The sequence below is a fragment of the Ranitomeya imitator genome, chromosome 8 (assembly GCF_032444005.1).
Source record: "Ranitomeya imitator isolate aRanImi1 chromosome 8, aRanImi1.pri, whole genome shotgun sequence".
Taxonomy (NCBI): domain Eukaryota; kingdom Metazoa; phylum Chordata; class Amphibia; order Anura; family Dendrobatidae; genus Ranitomeya; species Ranitomeya imitator.
The window spans coordinates 57805487-57824992 of NC_091289.1; the positions used below are offsets into that span (position 1 = coordinate 57805487).

Consider the following 19506-nt stretch of genomic DNA (forward strand, 5'->3'; position numbering starts at 1 on the left):
GCTGCGGGTTCTCCCGCGGGTTTTCCCGCAGCGAATTTGATAAATCTGCAGGGCAAACCCGCTGCGGTTATCCCTGCAGATTTATCGCGGTTTGTGTTGCGGGTTCCGCTGCGGGTTTATCCTGCACTGGTTTTACTATTGATGCTGCATATGCAGCATCAATAGTAATGTTAAAAATAATAAAAATAATGATATACTCACCCTCTGACGTCCCGATCTCCTCGGCACTGCAGGCGGCGGTCCGGTTCCAGAGATGCTATGCGAGAAGGACCTTTGTGACGTCATGGTCATGTGACCGCGATGCCACCGCAGGTCCTGCTCGCATAGCAAACCTGAGACCGGACGGCCGCGTGCAGCGCTGGGAGGTGAGTATAGCTTTATTTTTTATTTTAATTCTTTTTTTTTTTTTTTTTTTTTTTTTTACACAAATATGGTTCCTGGGGCCTGGAGGAGAGTCTCCTCTCCTCCACCCTGGGTACCACCCGCACATTATCCGCTTACTTTCCGCATGGTGGGCACAGCCCCATGCGGGAAGTAAGCAGATCAATGCATTCCTATGGGTGCAGAACCGCCGCGATTCTGCACAAAGAAGTGACATGCTGCGGGTTGTAAACCGCTGCGTTCCCTCACGTTTTTTCCCGCAGCATGTGCACCGCGGTTTGCGGTTTCCATAGGGTTTACATGTTACTGTAAACGCAATGGAAACTGAAGCGGACCCGCAGCTGCAACATCGCTGCGGTTCCGCGGTAAAAACCGCAAAGTGTGAACATGGCCTAACAGGCCAATTAAGGTCTGAAACATTGGTCAAAGTTATGAGCGCACACATTTGCAAGGTTGCCCAAATTTTTGCATCGGCCTATTTTCCTTTTTAAAATATAAAAAACTAACTTTTTTGCTGAAAATACAAAGGAAATGTGTCATCTTTAACTTTAGCCCTTTTAGAGATCATATCTTCAACATGCTTAAGTGTTCACAATAACAGTAATTTTGATTAGGGGTGCCCAAACTTTTAATGCCACTGCACATCGATTACTACTACTTTCTGGACTGATTTACATGGTCTATTAAAGTTTTCTGTAGGGTTCACTCTCAAATATGTTTTAAATTTTATGCTGGTGATGGACACAAGAGATAGTTGTGTTCTGTGCACTGGTCCAGTGTCCATTGTCTGATAAAGTAACCTCTGAGTCAATGGCACTGATTCATCATTACTTTTGCACTTTTTTTTTTTTAGCCAAATTCAACTTTTCATTCGTGTCTTTTTTTTTTACCCCCTTTTCATGTATTAGTCTGGGGTTTGCTTTGGCACTGTGGGCTTACTAGATTTATTCACCTCATTTATCATTTGCAACAGTTTCAAAATTTACTCCAGTAATAATTCTATGTACACGACAAATGTTTTGCACAACTTTTGTGACTTTTTTGATTACTATGTGACTTTTTAAGCTAAAAAAAAATAAATAAAAATAAAACAAAGAAAAAAACTAGGAGATACTTTTTGGTTTACTTTGTGCAAAATTCAAGAACGGCTTGTGACATTTTTAAGGATCTGGTGTAAAAAAAAAAAAAAATGGCAACGAATATGACAATAAAAAAGGAAAATTTACCTTTTTATTCACAAAAAAAAAAAACAGCATAAAGCAAATAAATAAATTGTAGTTACTTTCTGGACCAGCACCGCTGCTCCGCTGTCAGCCCTGTGTCCATGCTGAACTCCTGACATAAAACATTGTTTCTTCCACTTGGACAGAGAGGTAAACGCTGCAGCCGATCAGTAGTAGCAGGTTATTTCAGGAGACTGGCAGGGGGCACAGGGCTGAGAGCGGAGGATCAGTGCTGCTCCTGGAGGAAGGTATAGATTGTTTTTATTCACTTTATGCAGCACCTTGGGGCAATTAATAAGGGGACAACAGCCGGGTGTCTGTCTACATGATGTGTACAAAGTGTCCTCTCACCTAACTTGAGTGGTCCAGCACTGGGTCCCCCCTTCCTCTGCCTGCGAGAAGACATGGAGGGGCACACAAGAACACAGGGATCTGAGTCTCCTCCGCTGTTCCCATTGTCTATTATTGTCTGCAGTGCCGAGCACTGCAGACAATCAGTGAGTTCGGCGCCATGTGCCATCATTTCACCGACTGATGTGCTACGTTCACACTAGCGTTGTGCGCCGCTGCGTCGGCGACGCACAACGCTCCGAAAAACGCGTGCAAACGCACGCAAAAACGCTGCGTTTTTCGACGCGTGCGTCGTTTTTTGACGAAAATCGGACGCAAGAAAAATGCAACTTGTTGCGTTTTCTTGGTCCGACGCTAGCGTCAAAAAAGACGCACGTGTCGGAAAACGCAACAAGCAAAAACGCATGCGTCCCCCATGTTAAACATAGGGGCGCATGACGCGTGCGTCGCCCGACGCTAGCGCGACGCACACTAGCCGAACGCTAGTGTGAACGTAGCCTAATATCAGCGCTGCAGACAATTACAGACACTGTGAGCAGAAGCGGGGAGCATACAGACAGTACAGATTGGCAGGCCGAATAATAGAGGAACCCCTCTTAATACCCCAGTTATATGTCATGTCTGTTACTATTTGTGACAAGCCCTTCCCCAAATTATATAAAGGGGTTGTTTCATCCCAGACAATGCTTTTATTAGGGGGGCTGCGGAGACCCCGGACAGACAGACAGACAGCACCTGATCATTGCCCAGTCACTGCTGTCCATGTAGCCCCCCAGGACAGATGCTGGGAGTAAGTGGAGCAGAGCACTGTGACGGTTCTCCTCTGTTACAATGGTGGTCCGCAGCCTGTGGTTGGCCAGCCGTTAACAGTTCCCCAGATGCTGAGAGTTGTAGTTCTGGACCTTCTGATAAGCGACAGGTTGATGACCATTACTGTACAGTAAATAGACAGTGCTGTAAAGCCTGACAATGTGAAGGGTTAGTGACTTCCCGGAAGAGTCACATCACTGCAGTGTTACAGCATTTCCTCCTAAGGCGCCTCGTCCCCCCAAAAAAGAAAAATGTATGGCTGATGTTGGCTTACAGACCGCACAGCCAGGCTAGTCCTACCATGAATGCCAGCAGCCCCCGAGAGACCCCGGTAATTGATAATGAAATTGTTCATTTTGATGGGAAAACAACAATTGTTCCTGTTCTTGGATACCGTCAGCGCACAAAGCCTAAGGCTACGTTCAGACAAGCACTGAGTTTCGCTGACCAGTCACATTCATGACCAGCGGACATGTCTGTGTGCTCGCCCAGACAGCGGACGGGTGCAGGCGCTGACTATTATTTATGTGCTCTGTAAATCGGACAGGAATACTGCGCGGAGACTCCATACGGATCAAAACCCGTGTGTGAACTAGCACCACAGCCGGACACTACTGAAGGGTGGACAGCACCGAGAACTGTCACTGAGCTACGCGGGAATCGCACCACCAAAGACTGAACTGTGCCACCGATAACACTGCAACAGAATTATTACTAATGTCTACACTGACTCCATGGTGCACAGGAGCGGGAGACAGCCAAACACCGGACAGCCTGATGGAGAGGACCTGCCCTTCCGGGATTACATGGAAGTGAATGGAAAAAAGCCCCTGAACTCAGTGATGGGCTGCAGGGATGTCAGCGCTGCAGACAATAACAGATAGCAGCTGAGGAGACGCCCAGTGTAAAGCACATTTGTATGGGGTTTTTTTTTTGTTTTTTTTAACAAACTTAAAGTGGACGACCCCTTTAACCATGTGTTTTTAGACACGCTGTTTAGCAGTATGGCCGCCGTTATGGCAGCTGCAGAGTTTAGCTCCCAGGCACCAATGCAAAATCTCCAACAGGGCCCCCAGTCATCGCCGGTCTATATGACTTCTCTGCTGGGGTCTCCTAAGCTCCAGGGCCCGCGTGTGCCCACTAAGGTGCCCACCTCACATATCACTGCACTGTTGCCACACCTGTAGTGGTGGACAGGTCACAGAGGGGGCAGCTCTCCTGCCATGAGGGTATGAAAGTGCGGGGGGCACGGGTCGTATGGGTGGGGTGCGGGGGGCACGGGTGGAGTGCGGGGGGCGTGGGTGATATGGTGTGCGGGGGGCACGGGTGGTATGGGGTGTGGGGGGTATGGGGTGCAGGTGGTATGGGGTGCGGGGGGCAGGGGTGGCATGTGGTGCGGGGGGCGCGGGTGGTATGGGGTTCGGGGGGGCTCAGGTGGTATGGGGTGCGGGGGGGCGCAGGTGGTATGGGGTGCGGGGGGGCGCAGGTGGTATGGGGTGCAGGGGGTATGGGGTGCGGGGGGTATGGGGTGCGGGGGGCACGGGTGGTATGGGGTGTGGGGGGCACGGGTGGTATGGGGTGCGGGGGGGCACAGGTGGTATGGGGTGTGGGGGGTATGGGGTGCAGGTGGTATGGGGTGCGGGGGGCACAGGTGGTATGGGGTGCGGGGGGCACAGGTGGTATGGGGTGTGGGGGGTATGGGGTGCAGGTGGTATGGGGTGCGGGGGGCACAGGTGGTATGGGGTGCGGGGGGCACAGGTGGTATGGGGTGTGGGGGGCACAGGTGGTATGGGGTGCGGGGGGCACAGGTGGTATGGGGTGCGGGGGGCACAGGTGGTATGGGGTGTGGGGGGCACAGGTGGTATGGGGTGCGGGGGGCACAGGTGGTATGGGGTGCGGGGGGCACAGGTGGTATGGGGTGTGGGGGGCACAGGTGGTATGGGGTGCGGGGGGCACAGGTGGTATGGGGTGCGGGGGGCACAGGTGGTATGGGGTGTGGGGGGTATGGGGTGCAGGTGGTATCGGGTGCGGGGGGCACGGGTGGCATGTGGTGCGGGGGGGCACGGGTGGTATGGGGTGCGGGGGGGCACGGGTGGTATGGGGTGCGGGGGGGCACGGGTGGTATGGGGTGTGGGTGGTATGGGGTGCGGGGGGCACGGGTGGTATATGGTGCGTGGGGGCATGGGTGGTATGGGGTGCAGGTAGAGAAGAGCTGATATTGGGTGCCAGGGTGGAGCAGATGTGGTGTGGGGGGAGAGGTGGAGCAGAGGTGATGTGGGGTAGGGGTGCAGAGGTGATGTGGGGTAGGGGTGCAGAGGTGATGTGGTGTGGGGGGAGAGGTGGAGCAGAGGTGATGTGGGGTAGGGGTGCAGAGGTGATGTGGTGTGGGGGGAGAGGTGGAGCAGAGGTGATGTGGGGTAGGGGTGCAGAGGTGATGTGGGGTAGGGGTGCAGAGGTGATGTGGTGTGGGGGTGCAGAGGTGATGTGGTGTGGGGGGAGAGGTGGAGCAGAGGTGATGTGGGGTAGGGGTGCAGAGGTGATGTGGTGTGGGGGGAGAGGTGGAGCAGAGGTGATGTGGGGTAGGGGTGCAGAGGTGATGTGGGGTAGGGGTGCAGAGGTGATGTGGGGTAGGGGTGCAGAGGTGATGTGGTGTGGGGGTGCAGAGGTGATGTGGGGTAGGGGTGCAGAGGTGATGTGAGGTAGGGGTGCAGAGGTGATGTGGTGTGGGGGGAGAGGTGGAGCAGAGGTGATGTGGGGTAGGGGTGCAGAGGTGATGTGGGGTAGGGGTGCAGAGGTGATGTGGGGTAGGGGTGCAGAGGTGATGTGGTGTGGGGGGAGAGGTGGAGCAGAGGTGATGTGGGGTAGGGGTGCAGAGGTGATGTGGGGTAGGGGTGCAGAGGTGATGTGGGGTAGGGGTGCAGAGGTGATGTGGTGTGGGGGTGCAGAGGTGATGTGGGGTAGGGGTGCAGAGGTGATGTGGGGTAGGGGTGCAGAGGTGATGTGGGGTAGGGGTGCAGAGGTGATGTGGTGTGGGGGTGCAGAGGTGATGTGGGGTAGGGGTGCAGAGGTGATGTGGTGTGGGGGTGCAGAGGTGATGTGGGGGGAGAGGTGGAGCAGAGGTGATGTGGGGTAGGGGTGCAGAGGTGATGTGAGGTAGGGGTGCAGAGGTGATGTGGTGTGGGGGGAGAGGTGGTGCAGAGGTGATGTGGGGTAGGGGTGCAGAGGTGATGTGGTGTGGGGGTGCAGAGGTGATGTGGGGGGAGAGGTGGAGCAGAGGTGATGTGGGGTAGGGGTGCAGAGGTGATGTGGGGTAGGGGTGCAGAGGTGATGTGGGGTAGGGGTGCAGAGGTGATGTGGGGTAGGGGTGCAGAGGTGATGTGGGGTAGGGGTGCAGAGGTGATGTGGGGTAGGGGTGCAGAGGTGATGTGGGGTAGGGGTGCAGAGGTGATGTGGGGTAGGGGTGCAGAGGTGATGTGGGGTAGGGGTGCAGAGGTGATGTGAGGTAGGGGTGCAGAGGTGATGTGAGGTAGGGGTGCAGAGGTGATGTGGGGTAGGGGTGCAGAGGTGATGTGGTGTGGGGGGAGAGGTGGTGCAGAGGTGATGTGGGGTAGGGGTGCAGAGGTGATGTGAGGTAGGGGTGCAGAGGTGATGTGGGGTAGGGGTGCAGAGGTGATGTGAGGTAGGGGTGCAGAGGTGATGTGGGGTAGGGGTGCAGAGGTGATGTGGTGTGGGGGGAGAGGTGGTGCAGAGGTGATGTGGGGTAGGGGTGCAGAGGTGATGTGGGGTAGGGGTGCAGAGGTGATGTGAGGTAGGGGTGCAGAGGTGATGTGGGGTAGGGGTGCAGAGGTGATGTGGTGTGGGGGGAGAGGTGTGCAGAGGTGATGTGGGGTAGGGGTGCAGAGGTGATGTGAGGTAGGGGTGCAGAGGTGATGTGGGGTAGGGGTGCAGAGGTGATGTGGTGTGGGGGGAGAGGTGGTGCAGAGGTGATGTGGGGTAGGGGTGCAGAGGTGATGTGGGGTAGGGGTGCAGAGGTGATGTGAGGTAGGGGTGCAGAGGTGATGTGGGGTAGGGGTGCAGAGGTGATGTGGTGTGGGGGGAGAGGTGGTGCAGAGGTGATGTGGGGTAGGGGTGCAGAGGTGATGTGAGGTAGGGGTGCAGAGGTGATGTGGGGTAGGGGTGCAGAGGTGATGTGGTGTGGGGGGAGAGGTGGTGCAGAGGTGATGTGGGGTAGGGGTGCAGAGGTGATGTGGGGTAGGGGTGCAGAGGTGATGTGGGGTAGGGGTGCAGAGGTGATGTGGTGTGGGGGGAGAGGTGGTGCAGAGGTGATGTGAGGTAGGGGTGCAGAGGTGATGTGGTGTGGGGGGAGAGGTGGTGCAGAGGTGATGTGGGGTAGGGGTGCAGAGGTGGAGCAGAGGTGATATAGGGGGGACACAGATGTAAGAGAGGTAATAAGGGGCACAGAGGTAATGCAGCTCCCCTCCCCGGTCACCCACACGGCTCCCCTCCCCGGTACGAGCGCCGGTAATGGCCGGTGCCGCCAGGTGAGGTGCTGCACCCCGTGCCTGCAGTCTCACCGTCATGTCTCCTCCGTGTCCCGTCTCCTCCGTGTCCCGTCTCCTCCGTGTCCTGCTCTCGCACGCCCGGGCACGGCTCCCGCCTCTTCTAATGGCCTCACGGTGAAGTCCCCAACTTCGTCGTTTTTAGGAACTTTTCCCTTCTGAGTTTCCTCTATTTTTTTCTCTTTAGAAACTTCCTGGGAGGGGACAGGAAAAGTACCCGAGCGAGGAAGGAGGAACCGGCGGGAGGAGGAGGAGGTCACATAGGAAGTGCACACACTGACTGCAGGAACTGGCACACTGTGCCGGAGCTGCTGCTGCTCCACCGTGCAGATACCGGGCATAATGGGGGCAGTAGCGTCACAAGGCCTCGCGGTTAAGCTGAGAATTTTGGAAGAAGTTGCTGGGACTTGTAGTTATAACCGTTGCTGTCCTGCTGTTTGCTATGGGGCTGGTGGGTGGCTCATTCTCGGACCTTGCAGGTGAGAGCATGGCCCCTCAGACCCCCGGGAGGTGCCGCACCTGCCATCGCTGCTGTGGGTACAACCCTGGGTACAGCAGGTGCCATAGGCCTCGGCACTGCTGCTCCCGGACATGGCGGCCAGTGACGGGCTCTGTGCACAAAGCAGTTGGTTCTACACTGTTCATCAGAACAACTGCACCTTAGGCTACTTTCACACTGGCGTTTTTTGCCAGACGTCGCAATGCGTCGTTTATGGCAAAAAACGCATCCTGCAAAGTTGTTTGCAGGATGTGTTTTTGCCCCATAGATTAACATTAGTGACGCATTGCGACGCTTTGCCACACGTCGCAACCGTCTTGCGACGGTTGCGCAGTGTTGTGGCGGACCGCCGGGAGCAAAAAACGTTACATGTAACGTTTTTTGCTCCTGACGGACCGCTTTTTCCGACCGCGCATGCGCGGCCGGAACTCCGCCCCCACCTCCCTGCACCTCACAATGGGGCAGCGGATGCGCCGGAGAAATGCATCTGCTGCACCCGTTGTGCAGTGCATCAAACGCTAGTGTCGGAATCTCTGCCCGACGCACTGCGACGGGGAGATTCCGACGCTAGTGTGAAAGTAGCCTACATTCCAAAACGTCACCAGAGCACTACACTGCGCCATTTTCCTGACAAAATAGTGCAACAGCAAGCAGCTTCTTGTCCCATCTGCTGTGCGACTAGCACAGTATCCTCACAAAAATGCTTTTTATTTTCACAAGGCTATCAGTGGAAAATGTACCTTACAATTTGTTGTGCAATTTCTCCTGAGTGCACAGACACCTCATATGTGGAGGAAAACTACTGTTTAGACGCACAACAGGGCTCGGAATGTTAGAAGCGCCATTTGACTGAATGCAAGATTTCCTGAAATCATTAGCAGACATCATGTCGCGTTTGCAGAGCCCCTGTTGTGCCTAAACAGTGGAAACCCCCCACAAGTGACCTCATTTAAGAAACTAGACCTCCTCAAGGAACTTATCTGGATGTGTGGTGAGCACCTTAAACCCCCAGGTGTTTCACATCAGTTTATAATGTAGAGCCATGAAAATAAAAAAAATCACATTTCCTCCACAAAAATGTTTTTAGCCCCAATTTTTTTAGTTTCACGACGTAGAAGGAGAAAATGGATCCCAAAATGTGTTGTGCAATTTCTCCTGAGGGGAGAATTACTGTTTGGGTGCATGGGATGGCTCGGAAAGGATGGAGTGACATTTTGTAACGCTGATTTTGATGGAATGTTCTGTGAGTGTCAGGTTGCGTTTGCAGAGCCCCTGGTGTGCCTAAACAGTGGAAACCCCACAACTGATCCCATTTTGGAAATTAGACCTCTCAAGGAATTTATCTAGATATGTGGTGAGCAACTTCAACCCCCAGGTGCTTCACAGAAGTTTATAACATTGAGCTATGAGAATTAAAAAAAAATCAATTTTTTTCCCACAAAAATATTTTTAGCCCCTAATTTTTATTTTCACAAAGTAACGGGAAAATGGACCCTAAAATTTGTTGTGTAATTTCTCCTGATTACGCCAATACTCCATATGTAGTCCAAAACTACGTTTAAGGCACAGTGCAAATCTCAGAAGGGAAGAGGCGCCATATTGGAGTTCAAATTTTGCTGAACGGGTTTGTGGTGCCATGTAACATTGACAGATACCCTGAGGTGCCGAAACAGCAGAAACCCCCATAAGGGACCCCATTTTACAAACTACAGCTCACAATGAATTCATCTAGGGGTGCAGTGATCATATTAACACCACAGGTGGGTCACAGAATTTTATACCATTGGGCAGTGAAGAAAATAAATTACATTTATTACCACCAGAATGTTGTTTTAGCCCCATTTTTTACATTTTAACCCCTTAAGCCCCGAGGGTGGTTTGCACGTTAATGACCGGGCCAATTTTTACAATTCTGACCACTGTCCCTTTATGAGGTTATAACTCTGGAACGCTTCAACGGATCCCGGTGATTCTGACATTATTTTCTCGTGACATATTGTACTTCATGATAGTGGTAAAATTTATTCGATATAACGTGCGTTTATTTGTGAAAAAAACAGAAATTTGGCAAAAATTTTGAAAATTTTGCAATTTTCCAACTTTGAATTTTTATGCCCTTAAATCACAGAGATATGTCACACAAAATAATTAATAAGTAACATTTCCCACATGTCTACTTTACATCAGCACAATTTTGGAACCAAAATTTTTTTTTTTTAGGGAGTTATAAGGGTTAAAAGTTGACCAGCAATTTCTCATTTTTACAATATTTTTTAGGGACTACATCTCATTTGAAGTCATTTTGAGGGGTCTATATGATAGAAAATAACCAAGTGTGACACCATTCTAAAAACTACACCCCTAAAGGTGCTCAAAACCACATTCAAGAAGTTTATTAACCCTTCAGGTGTTTTACAGGAATTTTTGGAATGTTTAAATAAAAATGAACATATAACTTTTTTTCATAAACAATTTACTTCAGCTCCAATTTGTTTTATTTTACCAAGGGTAACAGGAGAAAATGGACCCCAAAAGTTGTTGTACAATTTGTCCTGAGTACGCTGATACCCCATATGTGGGGGTAAACCACTGTTTGGGCGCATGGCAGAGCTCGGAAGGGTAGGAGCGTCATTTGACATTTCAATGCAAAATTGACTGGAATTGAGATGGGACGCCATGTTGCGTTTGGAGAGCCCCTGATGTGCCTAAATATTGAAACCCCCCACAATTGACACCATTTTGGAAAGTAGACCCCCTAAGGAACTTATCTAGATGTGTGGTGAGCACTTTGACCCACCAAGTGCTTCACAGAAGTTTATAATGCAGAGCCGTAAAAATAAAAAATCATATTTTTTCACAAAAATGATCTTTTCACACCCAATTTTTTATTTTCCCAAGGGTAAGAGAAGAAATTGGACCCCAAAAGATGTTGTGCAATTTGTCCTGAATACGCTGATACCCCATATGTGGGTATACACCACTGTTTGGGTGCATGGCAGAGCTCGGAAGGGAAGGAGCGCCATTTGACTTTTCAATGCAAAATTGACTGGAATTGAGATGGGACGCCATGTTGCGTTTGGAGAGCCCCTGATGTGCCTAAATATTGAAACCCCCACAAGTGACACCATTTTAGAAAGTAGACCCCTTAAGGAACTTATCTAGATGTGTGGTGAGCACTTTCACCCAACCAGTGCTTCACAGAAGTTTATAATGCAGAGCCATAAAAATAAAAAATCATATTTTTTCACAAAAATTATCTTTTCGACCCCAATTTTTTATTTTCCCAAGGGTAAGAGAAGAAATTAGACCACAAAAGTTGTTGTGCAATTTGTCCTGAGTACGCCGATACCCCATATGTGGGGGTAAACCACTGTTTGGGCGCATAGTAGAGCTCGGAAGGGAAGGAGTGCCATTTGACTTTTCAATGCAAAATTGACTGGAATTAAGATGGGACGCCATGTTGCGTTTGGAGAGCCCCTGATGTGCTTAAACATTGAAACCCCCCACAAGTGGCCCTATATTGGAAACTAGACCTCCCAAGGAACTTATCTAGATGTGTGGTGAGAACTTTGAACCCCCAAGTGTTTCACTACAGTTTATAATGCAGAGCCGTGAAAATAAAAAATCTTTTTTTCCCACAAAAATGATTTTTAGCCCCCCAAATTTTTATTTTCCCAAGGGTAACAAGAGAACTTGGACCCCAAACGTTGTTGTCCAATTTGTCCCGAGTACGCTGATACCCCATATGTTGGGGCAAACCCCTGTTTAGGCACACGGGAGAGCTCTGAAGGGAAGGAGCACTGTTTTACTTTTTCAACGCAGAATTGGCTGGAATTGAGATCGGACGCCATGCCGCATTTAGAGAGCCCCTGATGTGCCTAAACAGTGGAAACCTCCAATTCTAACTGAAACCCTTATCCCAACAGTAACCCTAACCACACCCCTAACCCTGATACACCCCTAACTCTAATCCAAACCCTAATCCCAACCGTAAATGTAATCCTAACCCTAACTTTAGCCCCAACCCTAGCCCCAACCCTAACGGGAAAATGGAAATAAATCCATTTTTTTTATTTTATTATTTTTCCCTAACTAAGGGGGTGATGAAGGGGGGTTTGATTTACTTTTATAGCGTTTTTTATACCGGATTTTTATGATTGGCAGCCGTCACACACTAAAAGACGCTTTTTATAGCAAAAAAGTTTTTGCGTCTCCACATTTTGAGACCTATAATTTTTCCATATTTTGGTCCACAGAGTCATGTGAGGTCTTGTTTTTTGCGCGACGAGTTGACGTTTTTATTGGTAACATTTTCTGACACGTGACTGTTTTTGATCGCTTTTTATTCCGATTTTTGTGAGGCAGAATGACCAAAAACCAGCTATTCATGAATTTCTTTTGGGGGAGGCGTTTATACTGTTCCGCATTTGGTAAAATGGATGAAGCAGTTTTATTCTTCGGGTCAGTACGTTTACAGCGATACCCCATTTATACCATTTTTTTATGTTTTGGCGCTTTTATACGATAAAAACTATTTTATAGAAAAAATAATTATTTTGGCATCGCTTTATTCTCAGGACTATAACTTTTTTATTTTTTAGCTGATGATGCTGTATTGCGGCTCGTTTTATGCGGGACAAGATGACGCTTTCAGCGGTACCATGGTTATTTATATCCGTCATTTTGATCGCGTGTTATTCCACTTTTTGTTCGGCGGTATGATAATAAAGCGTTTTTTGCCTCGTTTTTTTTTTCTTACGGTGTTTACTGAAGAGGTTAACTAGTGGGACAGTTTTATAGATTGGGTCGTTACGGACGCGGTAATACTAAATATGTGTACTTTTATTGTTTTTTGGTTTTTTTTTCTAGATAAAGAAATATATTTATGGGAATAATATTTTTTTTTTCTTTAGGAATTTTTTTAAATTTTTTTTAATACATGTGGAATTTTTTTGTTTACGTTTTGACTTTGCCCCAGGGGGGGACATCACAGATCACTGATCTGAAAATTTGCACAGCACTCTGTCAGATCAGTGATCTGACTTACAGTGCTGCAGGCTTCACAGTGCCTGCTCTGAGCAGGCACATGGTAAGCCACATCCCTCCCTGCAGGACCCGGATGCCGCGGCCATCTTGGATCCGGGCCTGCTGCAGGGAGGGAGGTAAGGAGACCCTCGCAGCAACGCGATCACATCGCGTTGCTGCGGGGGTCTCAGGGAAGCCTGCAGGGAGCCCGCTCCCTGCGCGATGCTTCCCTATACCGCCAGCACATCGCGATCATGTTTGATCGCGGTGTGCCGGGGGCGGTCCGTGACCGCTCCTGGCACATAGTGCCGGATGTCAGCTGCGATAGGCAGCTAACACCCGGCCGCGCTCCCCCCGTGAGCGCGGCCAATCGCGTATGACGTACTATCCCATCACTGGGAATTAAGTCCCAGGGCACCTTGACGGGATAGTACGTCATATGGGATTAAGGGGTTAAAACTGGGAAATAGGTAAAAATGGCTCCAAAATGTGTCCCACAATGCCTGCTGAATGTGGCAATGCCCCATTTGTGGCTGTACAGTACTGCTTAGGCTACGTTCACGACGCATACCGACGCATGCGTCATGCGCCCCTATCTTTAACATGCGCCGTATGCGTTGTCATGCGTTTTATGACACATGCGTTTTTTTGGCGCACCTGACAGGACGCGGACGACGCTACAGGTTGCAGTTTTGATGCATCACATTTCCGAAGAAAAACGCAAGCAACGCACCTGCGTCGTAAATACGCCAAAAAAACACATTAGTGTATGAAAAACGCATAGGGTGCAGGTGCCTGCGTTGAGCCGCGTTTTTTGATGCGTCTTTTGACTAAATGTATTTTTTGGGGGCATTTTGGATCTTCAATTGTATAGGACAACGCATGCGTCAAAAACGCTGCGTTATGTATGCATTTGCCATGCGTTGTGCATTGCGTCGACGACGCTGCGCCAAACAACGCAAATGTGAACGTAGCATTAGCCATACGGAGAGACTCGGGAGGGACGGAGCACTATTTGCCTCCTGGAGCGCAGATTTTGCTAGAGTAGTTTGCAGACTCCATGTACAGAGCCCCTAAGTGCTAGAAGAGTAGAATCCTTCCCCAAGTGGAAATTATACCCCTGTGGGAATTTATCTACAGCCGCTGCAGTGACGATTTTGACTCCATGGGTGTTTTCCAGAAAGAGGCAGCAGTGGATGTTGCTGAGTGAAAATTGCAAATCTGCCATTCTAGTCATCAGTACATTGTGCCCATCTCATGCTTCTGGTGGCATGCACCTGTAAATTAGTGCTACAGAAATGGCAAACGTGGACACTATGGGTATGTGCACACGTTGCGGATTTGACGCTGCGGATTCGCACCAGTTGTCCATGCGTTGTACAGTACCATGTAAACCTATGGAAAACCAAATCCGCAGTGCACATGCTGCGGAAAATATCGTGCGGAAATGCTGTGGTTTATTTTCCGCAGCATGTCAATTCTTTGTGCGGATTCCGCAGCGTTTTACACTTGTTCCATAATTGAAATCCGCAGGTGTAAAAACGCATGTGAAATCCGCACAAAAACCACGGTAAATCCGCAGGGCGTTTTACCTGTGGATTTTTCAGAATCTGTGCGGAAAAATCCGCACACAAATCCGCAACGTGTGTACATAGCCTTTATGTGTTTTAGGCACACTGTGGTGCTCAGAAGGGAATTTGCAGAATTACTTTTGGGAGACAAGGAGCCATAGAGCTTTTCCAGAGCCTTTTTGCTCCCAGTAATGTGGAAGCCCCCTTTATTTTTGTTAACAGATGACAGATCTGAGTGGGGACTTGTTTTTTTTGTGGATTGAGTTGAAGCCTACCTTCAAAACATTCAAAAAGAACCTAAAGACCAGGGCTGTATTTGCCACTAGGCACTTGAGGGCACGTGCCTAGGGCGGCAGGATGTGGGGGGCGCACTTGAGCAAGGTTTTTTATTTTTTTTTTTTTTTTTTTATAAAGTCCGGGGTCAAGCGCCTGCCCCCCCTCCCTACCGCCCTCTCCCTCCCTCTCTCCCTCCCTGAAGACTTCATACTCACCCTCCTCCAGCGGTGCCTGCTGCAACTCCGTCTCAGCGCCGGCAGCTCGTCCTGTCCTCAGCGGTCACGTGGTACCACTCATTAACCCCTTTCCAACATTAGATATACTATCCCGTCGAGGTGGGGTGGGCCCGTATGACCACCGACGGGATAGTACGTCATACGCGATCGGCCGCGCTCATTGGGGGAGCGCGGCCGGGTGTCAGCTGCCTATCGCAGCTGACATCCGGCACAATGTGCCAGGAGCTGTCACGGACCGCTCCCGGCACATTAACCCCCGGCACACCGCGATCAAACATGATAGCGACGTGCCGGCGGTGCAGGGAAGCATCGCGCAGGGAGGGGGCTCCCTGCGGGCTTCCCTGAGCCCCCCGCAGCAACGCGATGTGATCGTGTTGCTGCGAGGGTCTGTTACCTCCTTCCTCGCTGCAGGCCCCGGATCCAAGATGGCCGCGGCATCCGGGTCCTGAAGGGAGGAAGGTGGCTTCACAGAGCCTGCTCAGAGCAGGCACTGTGAAGCCTGCAGTGCTCTGAGACAGATCGGTGATCTGACAGAGTGCTGTGCAAACTGTCAGATCACCGATCTGTGATGTCCCCTTCCCTGGGACAAACTAAAAAAGTAAAAAAAAAAATTTCCAAATGTGTAAAAAAAAAAAAAAATATTCCTAAATAATGGGGAAAAAAATATTCCCATAAATACATTTCTTTATCTAAATAAAAAAAAAACAATAAAAGTACACATATTTAGTATCGCCGCGTCCGTAACGACCCCACCTATAAAACTGGCCCACTAGTTAACCCCTTCAGTAAACACCGTAAGAAAAAAAAAAAAACGAGGCAAAAAACAAAGCTTTATTATCATACCGCCAAACATAAAGTGGAATAACACGCGATCAAAAAGACGGATATAAATAACCATGGTACTGCTGAAAACGTCATCTTGTCCCGCAAAAAACGAGCCGCCATACAGCATCATCAGCAAAAAAATAAAAAAAGTTATAGTCCTGAGAATAAAGCGATGTAAAAATACCGTATTTTTCGCTTTGTAAGACGCTCCGGATTATAAGACGCACCCCAAATTTTGAGGAGAAAAATAGGAAAAAACTATTTTTTAATAAATTGGTGGGGCGTCTTATAATCCATGCGTCTTATTACTTACCAGGGGTTGTGGTTGTGGTGGATCAGGGTCCCAGGCTCGTTGCCGGAGGCAGGAGTGGAGCATTGCTGCAGGCTGGGATGAGGGGGTCTGCAGGGGGCTCCTGTGCTGCAGGGGGGCTCCTGTGCTGCAGCCTGGGATGAGGGGTCTGCAGGGGGCTCCTTTGCTGCAGGCTGGGATGAGGGGTCTGCAGGGGGCTCCTGTGCTGTAGGGCTGTCTCCGGTGCTGCGGGGGGCTCTGGTGACATTTTGTGAAAGACCAGAGCCCCCCGGCAGTTCTTCCATGCGTTCCAGTATGACTAATTCCGGGAAAATGGCCGCCGGAATCTCGAGAGATGAGATCTCAGCGCTGAAATCTCATCTCCCGAGATTCCGGCGGCCATTTTCCCGGAGTCAGTCATACTGGAACTAACTCCGGGAAAATGGCCGCCGGAATCTCGAGAGATGAGATCTCAGCGCTGAAATCTCATCTCCCGAGATTCCGGCGGCCATTTTCCCGGAATTAGTCATACTGGAACGCATGGAAGAACTGCCGGGGGGCTCTGGTCTTTCACAAAATGTCGCCAGAGCCCCCCGCAGCACCGGAGCCTTCAGCATCACCCGGGGCAGCAGCGGACAACCCCGGCAGTGGCGGCGGACGACAGCGGCGGCAGGCGGTAGCGGCGGCGGACACCCCCTCCTCCCAGCCTGTAATGGTAAGCGGTATATCCGCTTTGTTAGACGCACCCACATTTCCCCCCCAAATTTGGGGGAAATAAAGTGCGTCTTACAAAGCGGAAAATACGGTAATTATTTTTTCTATAAAATAGTTTTTATCGTATAAAAGCGCCAAAACATAAAAAAAATGATATAAATGAGGTATCGCTGTAATCGTACTGACCTGAAGAATAAAACTGCTTTATCAATTTTACCAAAAGAAATTCATGAATAGCTGGTTTTTGGTCATTCTGCCTCACAAAAATCGGAATAAAAAGCGATCAAAAAATGTCACGTGCCCGAAAATGTTACCAATAAAAAAATCAACTCGTCCCGCAAAAAAACAAGACCTCACATGACTCTGTGGACCAAAATATGGAAAAATTATAGCTCTCAAAATGTGGTAGCACAAAAAATATTTTTTGCAATAAAAAGCGTCTTTCAGTGTGTGACGGCTGCCAATCATAAAAATCCGCTAAAAAACCCGCTATAAAAGTAAATCAAACCCCCCTTCATCACCCCCTTAGTTAGGGAAAAATTAAAAAAATGTATTTATTTCCATTTTCCCATTAGGGTTAGGGCTAGGGTTAGGGCTAGAGCTTGGGTTAGGGCTTGGGTTAGGGCTAGGGTTAAGGCTACAGTTAGGGTTGGGGCTAAAGTTAGGGTTAGGGTTTAGATTACATTTACAGTTGGGAATAGGGTTAGGGCTAGGGTTAGGGTTGGGGCTAAAGTTACAGTTAGGGTTTAGATTACATTTACAGTTGGGAATAGGGTTGGGATTAGGGTTAGGGGTGTGTCAGGGTTAGGGGTGTGGTTAGGGTTACTGTTGGGATTAGGGTTAGGGGTGTGTTTGGATTAGGGTTTCAGTTATAATTGCGAGGTTTCCACTGTTTAGGCACATCAGGGGCTCTCCAAACGCGACATGGCGTCCGATCTCAATTCCAGCCAATTCTGCGTTGAAAAAGTAAAACAGTGCTTCTTCCCTTCCGAGCTCTCCCGTGTGCCCAAGCAGGGGTTTACCTCAACATATGGGGTATCAGTGTACTCAGGACAAATAGGACAACAACTATTGGGGTCCAATTTCTGCTGTTACCCTTGGGAAAATACAAAACTGGGGGCTAAAAAATAATTTTTGGGGAAAAAAAAAAAGATTTTTTATTTTCACGGCTCTGTGTTATAAACTGTAGTGAAACACTTGGGGGTTCAAAGTTCTCACAACACATCTAGATAAGTTCCCTGGGGGGTCTAGTTTCCAATATGGATTCACTTGTGGGGGGGTTTCTACTGTTTAGGTACATTAGGGGCTCTGCAAATGCAATGTGATGCCTGCAGACCATTCCATCTAAGTCTGCATTCCAAATGGCACTCCTTCCCTTCCGAGCCCTCCCATGCGCCCAAACGGTGGTTCCCCCCCACATATGGGGTATCAGTGTACTCAGGACAAATTGGACAACAACTTTTGCGGTCGAATTTCTCCTCTTACCCTCGGGAAAATACAAAACTGGGGGCGAAAAAATAATTTTTTGGGGAAAGTTACAGGGCATTACATACCTAGTAAATTGCTGGTGGAGATTTCCGGGCATCCCTCTGCCCCGACGCGCGTTTTGCTCTACTTCTATGGGAGTCGCCTGTTATTTTGCTGCTACTATTAGCGTTTTTCACATGTTGTCTTCTTTATTGCATATTGCAACTATTATTATCATCTGAGCACCTTTGTGATTGAATTGGATTTTACTGTTTGGGGCTTGAGTACATCAGTGGGTTTTTGTTGTAGGATACCCCAGGGCTTTGTAGTCCCTCTTCATTTTTTTGATCTAGCACCTTTCTTGTTATGTTTTTAATTGTCTTTACAATAAAGATATACTTTTATTCAGTGAGTACCAATTTTTGGCACCATTTTTTACATACTGGTTTCTATCAGTGTGATATCTAGTTATTTGTGGTACGTGAACACTTATGAAATACGGGTTGAGTTACTTGGGGCGAATTATTGTGATTAAAAAGTGCCATAATAGGTAAGGTCCTTCTGAATGTGGTGATACCAAATATGGGTTGTTGTTTTTTTACATAATTAAATGTATTTATTTGATTAAAATTTATTCTTTTTTTTCTTGATTCTGTGATTATTATTTTTTTTTTTTATATTCTTACAATTTTTATTAACTTTTTTTTTTTAAACTTTTTTACATTGTCCCAGGATGGGAGATCAACTTTACACTGACGGATCGCTGATCTAATACTCTGCAGTGCTTCTGTGTTGTAGGGTATTAGATCAGCATCTGACATGCAGGGAGCAGGCGTCAGCTCATGCTCTGAGCTGGAGCTTACAGGCCACCGTCCCTGAGTGACCCCGCGGCTATCTTTCGGCCTGGGGTCACCATGGAGACTATTGGCATAACGTGAGCGCATCGCTTTATGCCAATGGGAGCAAAGAGGGCGCTCATTCCCTCTGCAATGCCTCGCGGAATCAGGGGTTACACACCCGCGTGAAGAACTCAGACAGCGCGCACTGCCATCCCTGTGTCATCCGAGCAGGAGGCTATGTTCACATGTTGCATTTTTACAGCTTTTTTTATGCAAATTTTAAGCTGTGTTTTACAGTACCAGCAAAGTCTATGAGATTTCTGAAATCTCATGCACACACCTTGGTTTTATTTTCCTGACTGATTTGGAAAACTGCTGCATTTTTGCAAACTGCAGCATGTCACTACTTTCAGCATTTTTTCAGTGTATTTTCAGAGTTTT

The 19506-nt window shown here is 49.0% G+C and overlaps 1 protein-coding gene across 2 annotated transcripts in view; it reads right to left on the reverse strand.

The window, feature by feature from the left end:
• TRIOBP (TRIO and F-actin binding protein) overlaps positions 1–7525 on the reverse strand; it is a 59708-nt gene extending 52183 nt beyond the window's left edge. The window contains exon 1 of one of the 2 annotated variants that reach the window (XM_069736984.1): positions 7340–7525. In XM_069736984.1, coding sequence (XP_069593085.1) covers positions 7340–7345 — 6 coding nt within the window. In that variant the 5' untranslated portion in view covers positions 7346–7525. The remainder of the gene's footprint in view (positions 1–7339) is intronic. The other variant, XM_069736985.1, reaches the window with a different exon arrangement.
• Positions 7526–19506: the final 11981 nt, after the last annotated feature.